The sequence below is a fragment of the Hemicordylus capensis genome, chromosome 11 (assembly GCF_027244095.1).
Source record: "Hemicordylus capensis ecotype Gifberg chromosome 11, rHemCap1.1.pri, whole genome shotgun sequence".
NCBI lineage: Eukaryota > Metazoa > Chordata > Lepidosauria > Squamata > Cordylidae > Hemicordylus > Hemicordylus capensis.
Genome location: NC_069667.1, coordinates 5597138 through 5611844, shown reverse-complemented (window position 1 = coordinate 5611844; position 14707 = coordinate 5597138). Strand labels below are relative to the sequence as shown.

The window sequence follows — 14707 nt, the reverse complement described above, 5'->3', positions numbered from 1 at the left end:
TTAATGGAAGGCAGTATATACATGTAACAACAAATAGATAAATACCATAAGAGATGAGCCCGTTCTGGCGGGCATGCAGAAAATGGTACTTTACCTCTGCAAACTGGACAGCACGATTCAGGCACGGACACCGGAGAAGAACAAGTTAACTTGGGGCATGTCTTCAGGCCACAGTATACATTTCCCTCCTGCCGTTGAAAAAACAAAGACCAGTGAATACACAATAGATACACGGATGCATCCAGAGCATCATGACTGCATTAGCAAGCAATCTCAAGAGTACTTTGTACACTTGAGTAGAGGAGAGCTGGTCTCCTCTCTCCACCATACTTGTGGTAAGTAAAGTAAAGTAAAGTTGTGCCGTCGAGTCGGTGTCGACTCCTGGCAGCCACAGAGCCCTGTGGTTTTATTTAGTAGAATACAGGAGGGGTTGACCATTGCCTCCTCCTGTGCAGTCTGAGATAGCAAGTAAGAATTGTCCCTTTTGCTAAGCAGGGTCTACCCTGGTTTGCTTTTGAATGGGAAACATGTGAGCACCGTAAGATCTTCCCCTGAGAGGATGGAGCCACTCTGGAAAGAGCATCTGCCTGCTTGCATGCAGAAGGTTCGAAGTTCCCTCCCTGGCATCTCCAGACAGAGACTCCTGAGAGAGACTCCTGCCTACAACCTTGGAGAAGCTGCTGCCAGTCTGGGGACACAATCCTGAGCTAGATGGACCAAGGGTCTGACTCAGTATAAGGCAGCTTCCTATGTTCCTATTAGAAAATTGTGATGAAACTTCACTCATGAGCTGCTTTCTGTATATGTGAAAAATCTGACTTCTTCATAGCATTTGCGGTAAGGTGATCAGACGCCAAGGAGGACAGTTTGCAGTTCTTTGGGGACTGTTCCCTTGGAAGGTTAGGGGCTCTTTAGGGAGGAGCTGAGCAACCGCAACACAGCTTCCTTGAGAGGGGCTATATCGGAATCAGTTCTATACCGGAATCAGTTCTATACCGGAATCAGTTCAAATATTCAGAATCTTTATAGACTGCTCTTGAGCTACGATGTTGACAAAGCCGTTTACATCTCAAAAAGGAACAAGAAGATGATTCCTGACCCAAAGAAGCTCACAACCTGAAAATATCTGGGGACATCTCTTTTAAAATGGTGTGAGAGCAAAGAATACCATTGCACCAAAACCTGAACTGGGGATATTTATAGAGCCTGTTATGGGATGCACTGTAGCGGAATGACAGAGCACATGCTTGGTATGGAAAAAGTCCTAGGTGGAGCACTCAGGTAGAAGGAAAGAACCCTCAGAACACAGGATACTGCCATATACGGAGTCAGACTATTGGTCTATCTAGCTCAGTATTGTCTACACTGACTGGCAGCAGGTTCCCCAAGATTCCAGGCAGGGGTCTCTCCCAGCCCTACCTGGAGATGCTGCCAGGGATTGAACCTGGGGCCTTCTGCATGCAAAGCAGATGCTCTAGGACTGAGCATCCCTTACTGCTCTCCTTAGCCTTTGCCCCTCAAGTACTTTCCTCCTGGCTGAGCTCACTTCTGAAATGGGAGTGTAGCCAAAGAGAGTACAAAGGCGGAGGGATTGTAAGGAGATGAGCTGTGAGTAGTGGAAGAGGTGAGCCTCTCTCACTTTGCTCAGAAAATAGAGATGCCTCCTGTTCCAGATGGGGACTCCTATAACTACTGATATTAAGAAGCCACTTTTCAACAATTGTCCAATCAAAATAAGTATTAAAAAGATGGTCCCCTGTCCCCAAAGGATTCAAGATCTAACATGAAAATGAGGGAGGTGCCAGCAAAAGCTACTGGAGGGATGCTGTGCTGGAGCTGGATAGAAACAGCTGTTCTCTCCCTGCTAAACATAAGAGAATCCCCACTCTGAAAGGTCCCTCTTGGCTCAGTTAGTAGGGGTTAACTCAGCCCTGCTCAACCTAGGCCCCTGCAGCTGTTTTTGGGCTACAGCTCGCATAATCCCCAGCTGCAGTGGCCAATAGCCAGGGATTATGGGAGCTGTAGGCCAACACCTGCAGGAGGGCCGAAGTTGAGCAAACCTGGGTTAACTGGGGGTGATCTCAGCAGGGATCCTGCTAGGGAGGCCGAGAGTTCAGTCACTGGGCAAGAACAGGACCATGGACAGATCACTGGGCACGAGCAGGCTGGATAGGAGGCAACAAGTGAGGATGCTGCTTCTGCAACAGTCTGGAGCTAACGGGAGGCTTAAATCAATATTCTGCCCCCAGACTGATACCTCTAGCTCTGCCCCCTTTGGCAGGAACAGTTGGCGTTAAAAGGGTCTGTGTCTTATTTTTCAAACACCATCTCCAGCAGTACCTGGGAGGCTTCCTGTAATTCTGGAGCTCCAAGGAGGAGGGCAGAGCTATCTCCTCAAGGGTGGTAGGTGCTGAGGCTCCTTTTGGAGCTGGATCCTGCACCCAGGCTTCCCCATTCTTTATGCACAGGCCCCTGCTTTGATCATAGCAGGTCTGACTCCTGGACCCGGCCACCTCTCCGGCTTTATATGCAATTAAGGCAGACCTGAGTTGAGCATAAATAGAACCTCTGGGTTTGGAGACAGAAAGATATCCCTGACTAGGAGTTTCTGGAGGGCAACTATGGGAGAGAGCTGCGGTCTTCCTGCCCTGCTGGCAACCTTCCTGGAAGCCTCCGGTTGGAAAGAAGATGCTAGACGAGATGGATCTGGGCAGGGATCCCCCTGCAGGAATATTCTTGCATCTAGTTTGGGTCTCAACTGCAGGAGCAGTACTGAAAGTTTTTCTGATGAGAAAGCTGCATTTGCCATGACTTTGTGTGTATGGGGGAAACTTGGAGATGGGGTGATGTGCTGTGCCTTGTGTTTTGAGACAGAGACAGGCACGAGAGAATGAGGTCTTTCTCATGACTTGGCCCGTTAGGTTCATACCGGGGAGGTAGGCCTTGCCCTGTCCTACTCATCTTGCAACTTATCCCCTGGGTAGCCCCGACCTGCTAACCAGGCTTACAGTAAGGTAGGAGGACAAGTGTGCGCCTCCTACCTCACTCGCCGGTCATGTGGGGCTCTGTGCTGTCGACAGCTGCTCCCCGGTCTGCTGGAAGCCATCTTAGTCATAGAGCTGTGGGGAAGGAGTGGCCAGGCAGTGTGGCGCTTTCCCAGTGCATCGTACCGCTCACACAGTGCATTGGGAGATACTTCACGGCCCTGAGCTCTGTCCCCGATTGCTGCTGGGCTTGGCACTGCGCTGTTGATGTGGGCGTGCAGGAGGTGGAGCCCTGATCAGGCTCTGGTCATCTGGGGGAAGGCAGGTGGGTTCCTGCCTTCCCCCCAGCCCAGCCCACCCCCTGGTGGTCATGTGGATGACCTCAGTGACTTGTCAGTGCTCCTTGTCCGGATACACTGAATAAATCAGTTTGTTCCTGAACTCTGTCTTCCACTGCGCTACTTGGGATCAACTGTTATGGGGTGGAACTGGGACGCTTGCTGCAACTACTGTACATCCTGAGCCATATATGTAACATAGAACGTAAGAACATAAGAACAGCCCTGCTGGATCAGGCCCAAGAAGGCCCATCTAGTCCAGCATCCTACTTTGCACAGTGGCCCACCAGATGCTGCTGGGAAGCCCACAGGCAGGAGTTGAGGGTATGCCCTCTCTCCCGCTGTTACTCCCCTGCAACTGGAATTCAGAGGCATCCGGCCTCTGGACGCGGCCTGTAGCCCTTGGACTGGTAGCCGTTGAGAGACCTCTCCTCCATGAAGTTATCCAAACCCCTCTTCAAGCCATCCAGGTTGGTGGCTGTCACTACATCTTGTGGCAGAGAATTCCACAAGTGGATTATGCATTGGGTGAAAAAATACTTCCCTTTGCAAGTCCTAAATTTCCTGGCAATCACTTTCATGGGATGACCCCTGGTTTTAGTGTTATGTGAGAGAGAGAAGAATCCCCCTCTATCCACTTTCTCCACACCATGCATGATTTTATAGACCTCTGTCAGGTCTCCCCGCAGTCGTCTTTTTTCTAAACTAAAAAGCTCCACGGGTTGTAGCCTTGCCTCATAAGGAAGGTGCTCTAGAAATGGATCAGCCATGTGGAAGGGCCAGGCTCCCATGGGAAGCGCCAAGGGCACAGCCCCATTGGAAGCTGCCCTGGGGGGATTTAGGGATGGACGGCCCCACCCACACACCTACCCTCTTTTTTTGCCATCATCAGCCCGGCCAAGTGAAAGCCTCCGCTGCTGCCCTCACCACTACTGCTGCCTCTGGCTGTGCCTATGCGCCAGCATGACGTCACTGAGCCAGTGCATAAGCAAGTTTTCAGGCTGGACCAGTGTGCACGCACAGCTGCAGCAATGGTGGCTGGGTGGCCAGTGGTGGTAGTGAAGGCTGCTGGGATCCCAAGTGGCGGAGTGCCCTCTGCGGGTGGGAGGGGTGTCCTGTAGTCAGATGGTGGCCCCCGTGCGGCTGCTCCCTGCCGCCATTGTCCTGACACCCTTGGGATGGAGGCCAAGATCCGAGGAGCTGGGGCTGATCTCACTGGAAGAAGCCACCAGGGAAGTGCCTCCTGCACCACAGCTCCCCAGTTTGAACTGGCCCTTCGGACTGGGCCAGCAGGCTTCTCCCACATCCTGGGAAGTCTCATGTCAGCATTGAGCAGAATCCAGTGCCTTTGTTTCACTTACGGAGCAGCTGCACTGGACACACTGGTTGGCCTGTCTGTTCTGGAAGAGTCCCTCTGCCACAAACATTTCCCCATGGTGGTAGGTCGTGCCATTGTATTCGCAGGACTTCCCGGAGACCTTACTGCCCAGGGAAAACAGCGAGTCGTCTGGAAGAGGTTGGAGAAGAAGGAATCAGTCAAAGAACACGATCAAGGGGACCAGCTGCAGATGGGAGGGTCCCAATCTGCCCTGTTTCCATCCCTAGATTTCCTCTATTGCGTGGTATTGAACATTTCTGTAGTGACAATTTTGTACTGAACATTTTTGAAAGGTAATCTTTCTAAATTCTGAACAACAACAACTAGCTGACCTGGTGCAGAGCATCTGCATCTCTAGTTCTCCCTGTATCTCCCCGCCATCCCTTTCCCATCCTCCCCCCGCCCTTCAGCCCCAGTTCGTTCTCCCACCGCGGCCTCTACTTCCTCTCAGCAGCCAGCTGGCTGGCCTGAACACCACTCCCTCTCTTCCACTTCTTTTTCTCGGCACTGGCACCGCTGCTTCCTTTCGCTGGCCTTCCTCTCCCCCTCCCCTCCCCTCCCTTGTGAAATCTCGTGAGAGCTGCCACGCATGAGATTAGCCACGGGTATGTCTTAGCAAATTATATATATAGATAATAATAGAGAAGAGTTTCTTTTGCAAGTGATCCCTCCTGAGGCCTTGGAGACTGGCTGCCATCGTCACAGGAATATTGGAAGCTGCCTTTCCAGAAGTCATACCTTTCACCCATCTGGCTCAGTATTGTCTACCCTGACGGGCAGCAGCTTCTTCAAGATTTGGGACAGAAGTCTTCCCAAGCCTTACCTGAAGACACCAAGGATTGAATCTGGGACCTTCTGCATGTACAGCAGATGCTCTGCCACTCCACTGAACTATGGCTCTTCCCCTAAAATGAAGCTGCCATTTACTGAGTCAGACCATTGGTTCTTACTTCGGCAGCAGCTCTCCATGGTTTCAGACAGAAGTAGTTCCCAGCCCTGGAGGAGAGCTGGTCTTGTGGCAGCAAGCATGACTTGTCCCCTTAGCTAAGCAGGGTCTGGCCTGGTTGCATATGAATGGGAGACCACATGTGTGAGCACTGTAAGATATTCCCCTCGGGGGATGAGGTTGCTCTGGGAAGAGCATCTAGGTTCCAAGTTCCCTCCCTGGCAGCATCTCCAAGATAGTGCTGAGAGAGACTCCTGCCTGCAACCTTGGAGAAGCCACTACCAGTCTGGGTAAACAATACTGAGCTAGATGGACCAATGGTCTGACTCAATATGTAGCAGCTTCCTATGTTCCTAACCAAAACGACAGCTTCTGAGGAAGACTTCACAAGGGTCGCATTCACATGGAATGCAGAACTGGAGTTTAAGGGGCCAGAGGTGGCCCAACCTGTACGTCCAAATGCAGGGAACTCTGGTTCTGTGAGGAGAGCGACCTGAGGTTTGCTGTTCAAAACTCCAATTTCAACCCATGGGTTGCAGTTAGTTTTGTTGCCCGAACCCAAGGTTGAACAGCGTTATGTCCGAATTTGGAAGTGCAGGATGCATTCCCTGTGACCAGAGTTGAGGGAAGAAGCTCCTCCCTCTCTCCGGCTATGACTGGTTGTGCGGGCTGTCCTTCATGCAAGAAGGAAACCCGCACAGCCAGTTCCCTCTCCTCTCTTCAGTCTTCCTGACTGCAGGCTCCCTGTTCTCCATTACGTCCAAATTCGGACAGGAGAGCCAGGTGGGGGTGGGAAGTAGAACCGCAGGTCCATTGGACCCATGGCTTCGCGGTACGTGAGAATGCGGCCACTGTCGAATTCTGATTTGTCTGACCCCTTTCCTTTGCACCAGGTTAGCACGATCCGATTTCTGTATAATGCAAGCTGCTTCATAAGCTTAAGCCAGGGCTGTCTGCACACTGGGAACTTTATATGTTTGATTTCACACACAGCCCTTTGGAAAATCAAAAAGCTTTTGTGAAGCTAACAACTGAGGGCTTGTTTGCTGGAACCCAAAGCATTCTGGCATGCCAGTCATTTGCTGGGCTGGGAGACTCCATGCAAAAGGAGCCATCTTCCCTGACCTGCAGAGTTCATGGGTGGCTGGCAGCCCCCTCCACATCTGGGGGATCATATCATGTAAAATGAAACTCTCCAGAATTATTATGCTGCTGAGGAATGTGGGGGTTTCTTTTTCATTTCTTCAACCGGGCACTCGACCAAGGGAACAAGAAGTTGCAGATTAGAGGCACATGAGTGAAACAGCGACATTTCAAAGTCTCCGTAAACCATTTATTTTGGCACCCTGGCACCTCCAGCTCTTTAAATACCCACAGGGCAAGTGAAATGTCAGAACCTCTGCACCAGTAAATGTTTCCCAATAAAATACCTACACAACTGTATTAAACACACTCCGGCTTTGCATGCAATAGGTCCCAGGTTCAGTCCCTGGCAACAGCTCCAGGTAGGGCAAGAGAGACTCCTGCCTGAAACCCTGGAGAAGCTGCTGCCAGTCAGAACAGGCAATACTGTGCTAGATGGACCAAGGGTCTGACTCAGTATAAGGCAGCTTTCGGGGTTTCTAAGTGATTTTACATCATTCTGGAGCAGCTCCTACAGGGACATGCGAAGCTACCTTCTACTGAGTCAGACCCTTAGTCCATCTAGCTCAGTATTGCCTACACTGACTGGCAGCAGCTTCTCCAAGATTCTTCATGCTAGCCAATGCTCTGCCACTGAGCTACAGCCCTCTCCCTTGGGGATTCTTTTAAGTTGTGCAGCAGCCCCAGAAGCCCCCTCCCAGTATCACCACTAGGCCGTCCCACCCACCGTCAATCTCATTTTCTTTTTCTCCCCTTCATTCCTGATCGGTTCATGCATTTCATTTTGATATGCTTTGTGGCTATCCTCTTTTTCCTCACCCAGGCATTTGAAATATTTTTTAATGTTAGGAGGTGGGGGGGGGGTTAATTATATTTTGTCATCGTTTTGATGTGTTTTCAGTTGTGTGTTTTATTTTACTGTTTTGTGAGCCACCCAGAGAACAATTGTTATGGGTCAGCCAGACAAATAAAGTTTATTTTTTAAAAAATTATTTCTTGTTTACACAGTCAGACAGGTGTTATTGACTGGTTTGTTTTATCCAGACATCGAGTCCTTCCCAAGGACCTGGGATGGCTGAATTTTATTGTCAATGGTTCTAGATATCGTCGCAGAATATAGGCTGTTCCCAGTAAAGCTGCTTTTTGTAATTGGCTGGTGGTGATTTCTGTGGCCCCTATGGTGTTGAGGTGCTCTTCAAGGTCTTTTGGAACTGCACCCAGGGCGCCAATGACCACTGGGATTATTTCGGTCTTTTTCTGCCACAGCCTTTCAATTTCAATTTGTAGATCTTTGTATTTGGTGATTTTTTCTATTTCTTTTTCTTCTATTCTGTTATCCCCTGGTATTGCTATCTCGATTATTTTCACTTGTTTTTCATTATTATTATTATTATTAAGCAGGGAAGAATCTCAAATTTCAAGACATACATTTTCCAGTCGAATGTTGTTGTATTTCTATTGATAATAAAATATCAAGTAGCAAAAGATTTCTTTAAAAAGAAATGGAATCAGAATCAGGATCATAAAGTTTTCTGGAACAAAAATACTTCTGATTTTTATAGGAGGGCTTTCTTTTTCTAAAAACCCCCACTAATTAATGTCAGAACTACTGGGCACTGTTATTTTTAAGAACTCAATGGGAAACTTTCCAAGGACTTAAATGTGCTTTGAAGACCATCAAGAACCCATATGTAGATACAGTCAACCACCACAACGGCAGGCCCGACTCCTTAAGCCGTGCTGTAATTTAATATTTAAATAAAATACAGAGTGATTTGGAAAAGGGCTTGGAATTCATTCTGAAGAAGTCAACTCCCCATGTTACTTTTGAGCAGTGGCTGAACGGAGCGAGGGGCTTTTGGGAAGCAGGCCAGCATCAGAGGACTGCAAATGTCTAACTGAATCCACATGTGCTGCCTGAAAGATGCAGGTGTCAAACACATTATGCTGCCCACCGCTTTCCAAAAGCAGCTTCAAGGCTCCGTTAAGCTCGCCAGTTCGGGGACTTGTCCTTTAACGCAGCCAGCCAGTAGCATGCGCAGGATCACCCCACCCGCTCGGAGGTATTAAGCCAGCAGGGTGGGGCATGTTCTCAAACTGTATCGAGCGAAAGGTACAGTTACAGTGTCCTGACGCTCAGGTTTCTCCAGCTTTCAGGGAACGTTGGCCCCTCTGCCACCCTTTCATCGTTCGGGGTGTGCACTGCGGCTTCATTTCCGGTGTGTTTCTTTTCATGGGGGCATCAGGGATTACTAGACAAGAGGAGCCATTAAAAAGGCAACCGCTTAAGGCCTCGATTTGTTGCTCCCACCGGAAGGCTGAGGGGATCATTTCTGAGAGAGCTGCAACTGTGCAGAGATTTGGTGCCGTTGGAATGCAAGCGTGACTTTTGACTGGGGAAAAAGATACTTGGAAATAGTCGCTAGGATGAACAGACGCTTGTTGCTCCACAAAAAAAGGTGCTGTCTGCACCCAGAGACCAGTTTGAACAAATGTTTGAATCTATGTGAAAGGTCCTGTGTCTATACAAGGGGTAATAGATCAAATCAATAATGCACCATGGATGCATAAGATGGGGCGGAGAACAGGTCTTGTGATAGTGAGTGTGAATTGTCCGCTTTGCTAAGCAGGGTCTGCCTTGATTTGCATTTGGATGGGTGGCTACATTTCAGTGCTTCAAGATCTTCCCCTTGGGGGATGGGGCCCGTAGCTCAGTGGCAGAGCATCTGCTTTGCATGCAGAAGGTCCCGGGTTCAATTCCTGGCAGCATTTCCAGGTAGGGCTGGGAAGGACTCCTGCCTGCAATCTTGGAGACGCTGCTGCCAGTCAGTGTAGGCAATACTGAGCCGGATGGACCAAGGGTCTGACTCAGTATAAGGCAACTTCCTATGATTTACAGACCAACGTAATGCAATGTGTTCTTTGCCTGAGGAGCATATGATTCACATATTCGGCCTGTTGAGATGTTACATGGAACATCAGTATATTTTAAATAACCTTGGATACTTTGATTGTCTGAACTCATGGCATGGCAGTAACCATTTAGGGGTGTCAAACTTAGGGTTGAACCCAGATTTGAAGTTGGCGTGTCAGTCTTAACTCCATTTCTGAATGGCACTTGAACCCACACATTCCTTTGGGTTCACTGTCTAGTTGCATAACACTATGTTTTGCCTTGAAGTGACTCCAATCTGGAGAAACTTACCTAGACAGAAGTAGGGGGCAAGTTTAAAAAAAAACCCCAAAACAAACTTTTGATGGGGGGGGGGTTAAAATGACACCCACCTAAATTTACAGAGAAGTTTGCACTCACACCTGAAACCTCCAGTTTCACCCCTCCTTCTGAATCCTTCCCATAGTCCTAGATTTTACCTAGATTTTTTTAAAAAAGGTATCTTGGGCTCAGTTGTAGAAGAAGCAGAGTGCCAAGGGTCAGCTGCAGCCATCTTGCCATGGTTCTTTCTCAGGGAGTCTGAGGTGGGACAGCTGATCTGCAGCTTTGCAGGAGCGCCTCCTGTGCACTTCCACGGATCACGACCAGTAGATTTGCAAACAAAGCCAATATGGCAGAAACAGCTGTTCCCAGGGCTGGACATGCCTTGTATCAATTTAGGCCATCTCCATCAGAACTGCCTCTCTGAATCTGGACACATCTTCCTCTCTCTTCCTTCAGATCCCTCCGTGGAAGCCACCTCTGCCATGTGATTTTCGGTTTACCCTCATTCCCAGAGGCAACTGAGCTTCATGCATGCGTAAATACCACATACTTCCTCCTCCTCCTTTATATCCTACTCTTCCTCTAAGGCGTCCAGAGTGGTGTACATGGTTACACAGTATATATCCTCACAAGAACCCTGTGATGTAGGTTGGGCTGAGAGAGAAATGACTGGCCCTGAGTCACCCAGTGAGTTTCAGGACTGAAGGGGGATTTGAACTCGGGTCTCGCTGGTCCTTGTCCAAAACTCTAACTACTACACCACACTGACTCTTTGCTCCATTCTTTTACTCCATGCTCAGTGCCTGAGGAATGCACAATGTAAAATTACCTATGTCAGAGGAACCCGCTAGAGGGCCTACTGCCCAGGGGCCCCTCAATTTAAGAACAAAAGAACTGCCCTGCTGGATTAGGCCCAAGGCCTTTCGTACAATGCCCCACCAGATGCCGCTGGAAGCCACAGGCAGGAGTTGAGGACATGCCCTCCCTCCTGCTGTTACTCCCCTGCAACTGGTACTCAGAGGCATCCTGCCTTTGAGGCTGGAGGTGGCCTATAGCCCTCTGACTACTAGCCGTTGATAGACCTCTCCTCCATGAAGTTATCCAAACCCTTCTTAAAGCCATCCAGGTTATTGGCTGTCACCACATCTTGTGGCAGAGAATTCCACAAGTGGATTATGCCTTGTGTGAAAAAGTACTTCCGTCTGTTGGTCCTGGATTTCCCAGCAATCAATTTCATGGGATGACCCCTGGTTCTAGTGTTATGAGAGAGGGAGAAGAATTTCCCTCTATCCACTTTCTTGACACCATGCATGATTTTATAGACCTCTATCGTGTCTCCCCACAGTCGTCTTTTTTCTAAACTAAATAGCCCCAGGTGGTGTAGCCTTGCCTCATAAGAAAGGTGGTCTAGGCCCCTGATCAGCTGGGTTGCCCTCTTCTGCACCTTGGAGCCAGCCCTGGTCAGCAGAAGAGTTCACTTGTTCATGGAAGGTAAACGTTTTACAACCGAATGATTAATTAAGTCATTCATAATTAACTATGCTGATCTGAGTGAAAACAAACCCTGAGCCATCTCTCTCTCGTTCTCAGTTTCTCTTGCCTTTTAGTTCCTTCCTGATTCCAATAGCAAAGAAGGGATTGAAAGGAAGGAAAGAGAGAGAGAGAGAGAGAGAGAGAGAGAGAGAGAGAGAGCGTGCAAAAGAGAGCGAGAGAACTTGATCTATGCAGAAAAACCATAAATTCACAGAAGTCTGAGCATAAATGTGTAACTAATCATAAAAGTTCCTGGAAGCCTGTGTATAGTCTGGGACCCAGCCTTAAACAGTTCTTGGAGCCAGATGGGTTGATCCGTCCGGCAGAACATGGTGTTATGCAGCCAAACATAGCTGGAGATCAAAGCAAGAGGTGAAAGCTGCAAACTCTCTCTTAACGGCTGATGTCGGCGTTTTTCTCCCTACTGGAAAATGAGCTGCACGTCATTGTCAAACAGTCAGGTTACAATGGCAGGGCTTTATTTGTTGGTTGGAGTGATAATGCTCACTTGTTCCCAGATGTAACATTGAGAGCGGGAACGTACAAAGCTGCTTCATATACCAGCTCGGACTGGCAGCCCATCTAGCTGAGCACTGTCTGCTCTGACTGGCAGCGGCTTTCCAAGATCTCCAGTGAGAGCTTGCTAGTCTTGTCGGTCTTACTTTGAGTTCACACACTGCTTGATTCTCCAATGCTTGGTGAGAAACAGCGGAATGTGTGGACGGGCTTCGCTGAAAAGGGCTGCATTTGAGTTTATGGTACAACGGAGAGCTCCAGTTTGCTGCAAAATTGGGTGTTTCCTGGGACCTCAAGAAATTGTCATGCTGAAATTACAAGGAACCAGTTAGGAAATTCTTCCTTGTGTCTAACCAGCATCTGGTTCCTTGTCATTTCAGTCCACTGCTCCGAGTCCTGCCTTCAGAAGCAACACAGAATCGGTCCACTCCTTCTTCCATGTGACACGTGTTTATGGGAGTTGTAGTCCAAAACAGCTGGAGTGCTGAGAAGCCCCGCACCGCCCGGGAGCAAGTTCTGGTCCCACTGCAGAGCTGTTTCCAAATCAAGGACTGGAGAGCAGCGTGGTGGTAGCGTCTGTACAGGATTCGGAGATGAGGCCGCAGTTCAGTGGAAGAGTATCTGCTTGGAAGGTCTTCCGGTTATTGGGAGAGAACTCCCCCGATGCACCAACAGTAGGAGGAAATGATGTCACAGCCACCCTCTGTTTGGTCAGAAGGGGGAAGGAGGCAGGGCAAGCCATTTTGAGCCAACGAACATAGAATGTGCTGTGCAGAGTGGCAAATTCACAGATCCCAGCCTCTCTAGCCAATGTGCTCTCTGACAAACATGGTGGCCAGCAGCTTCCTCTATTCCTATTACTTAGGTCTAAATTAGATGATAAGCCACCTAATGGCGCAGCGGGGAAATGGCTTGACTACCAAGCCAGAGGCTGCTGGTTCGAATCCCCGCTGGTCTGTTTCTAAGACTAGGGGAAACACCTATATTGGGCAGCAGTGATATCAGAAGATGCTGAAAGGCATAATCTCATACTGTACAGGAGGAGGCAATGGTCAACCCCTCCTGTATTCTACCAAAGACAGCCACGGGGCTCTGTGGTCGCCAGGAGTCAAAATCGACTCGACGGCACACTTGACCTTTAAGCTAGATGATATATCTGCTGTACAAGGGACTCTCTTGTGCTCATGATAAGAAAGGTGCTCATGCTTAGAAACGACCATGTCGGGGTGGCCCGGGGGAGATGGATCGGACTAGTGTTTCCTGTAGCAGGCATTCCCAGATATTGTAGCATACAGCTCCCAGCATCTCCAGATGTAATGGCCTTTGTCTGGGGATCATGGGAGCTGTAGTCAACAACATCTAGGAATCCCTGAGGCAAAGTCCGATTTTGACTTTGCTTTCCATGCTGCTTCTCCGCCCTTCGGCAGGACATATCTGCTGAAGGGACACTGCCCACACAGGATTATGGAGGTGAGTGTGCATGATCTTCTCAGCGTGGTCAAACAATCTTCCAACACATTGCTAATTTCCTTGAAGGTTTCAGGCCGATTTGACATTGGTTGATATCAGCAGCAGAGCAAGCCTGTAGCCGTCCAGAGAGTATAAATGCCTTCTTTGCAATGCTACGTAATTAAAACCCTCTCCTAACTGAGACCAAGAAGCTGGAGAGAAAGGGGCAGGAAGAGGGCTGGGCGTCAAACCTACTAGACATTAGGCCATGTCGGGAATTTTGCCACAAGCCTAGGAAAGATCCCACTTTGTGTGCATTGTACAGTGACTCCTAACAATGCACATATAATAAACGTACAGTCTGCAGGAGTTTATAATGCCACATGTAACCTGGTTTATATTGTAATAAACATCAACAGCCCTCCGTGGCACTGATTTACGGCTCCCTCGCCTAATAATGAAACTAAGCTAAGTCACAAGCAGGGCTCTGATTGTATAGCATTTATATTTACCATATTTATCCAAATAGAAGGCAACTCTGAATTTAAGACGATGCCTTAAAAGTGAGAAGATAAATACAGGTTATAAATACAGAGTATTTATCCAAAAGAAAGAGGACTCTGAATTCAAGACACCCACCCCCACATTTAACAGAAAATAACTGGGGGAAAACCTCATCTTGGATTTGGGTGGATATGGTACGGTTGCTGCCTTCCATCAAGAAAACAACCATTCTCTGCTTAGATACAGGGCTGACACTAGAACCAGGGGTCATCCCATGAAATGGATTGCTGGGAAATCCAGGACCAGCAGACGGAAGTACTTTTTCACACAAGGCATAATCCACTTGTGGAATTCTCTGCCACAAGATGTGGTGACAGCCAACAACCTGGATGGTTTTAAGAAGGGTTTGGATAACTTCATGGAGGTCTATCAACGGCTACTAGTTGGAGGGCTATAGGCCACCTCCATCCTCAAAGGCAGGATGCCTCTGAGTCCCAGTTGCAGGGGAGTAATAGCAGGGAATACCCTCAACTCCTGCCCGTGGCTTCCAGTGGCATCTGGTGGGCCACTGTGAGAAACAGGATGCTGGACTAGATGGGCCTTGGGCCTGATCCAGCAGGGCTTTTCTTAAGACCTTTGATATTATAGGGCCTTTGTTATTATAGGGCCTTTGTTATATTATATTATATTATATTATAT

At 48.7% G+C, this 14707-nt stretch overlaps 1 protein-coding gene across 1 annotated transcript in view; it reads right to left on the bottom strand.

The window, feature by feature from the left end:
• The window catches only part of CHRDL1 (chordin like 1), a 53807-nt gene that overhangs the window by 24245 nt on the left and 14855 nt on the right, over positions 1 to 14707 (bottom strand). The window contains exons 5-6 of the mRNA XM_053274256.1: positions 4684 to 4829; positions 95 to 188 (exon numbers count right to left, since the gene is read on the bottom strand). Of these exons, the coding sequence (XP_053130231.1) occupies positions 95 to 188; positions 4684 to 4829 (240 nt within the window). The remainder of the gene's footprint in view (positions 1 to 94; positions 189 to 4683; positions 4830 to 14707) is intronic.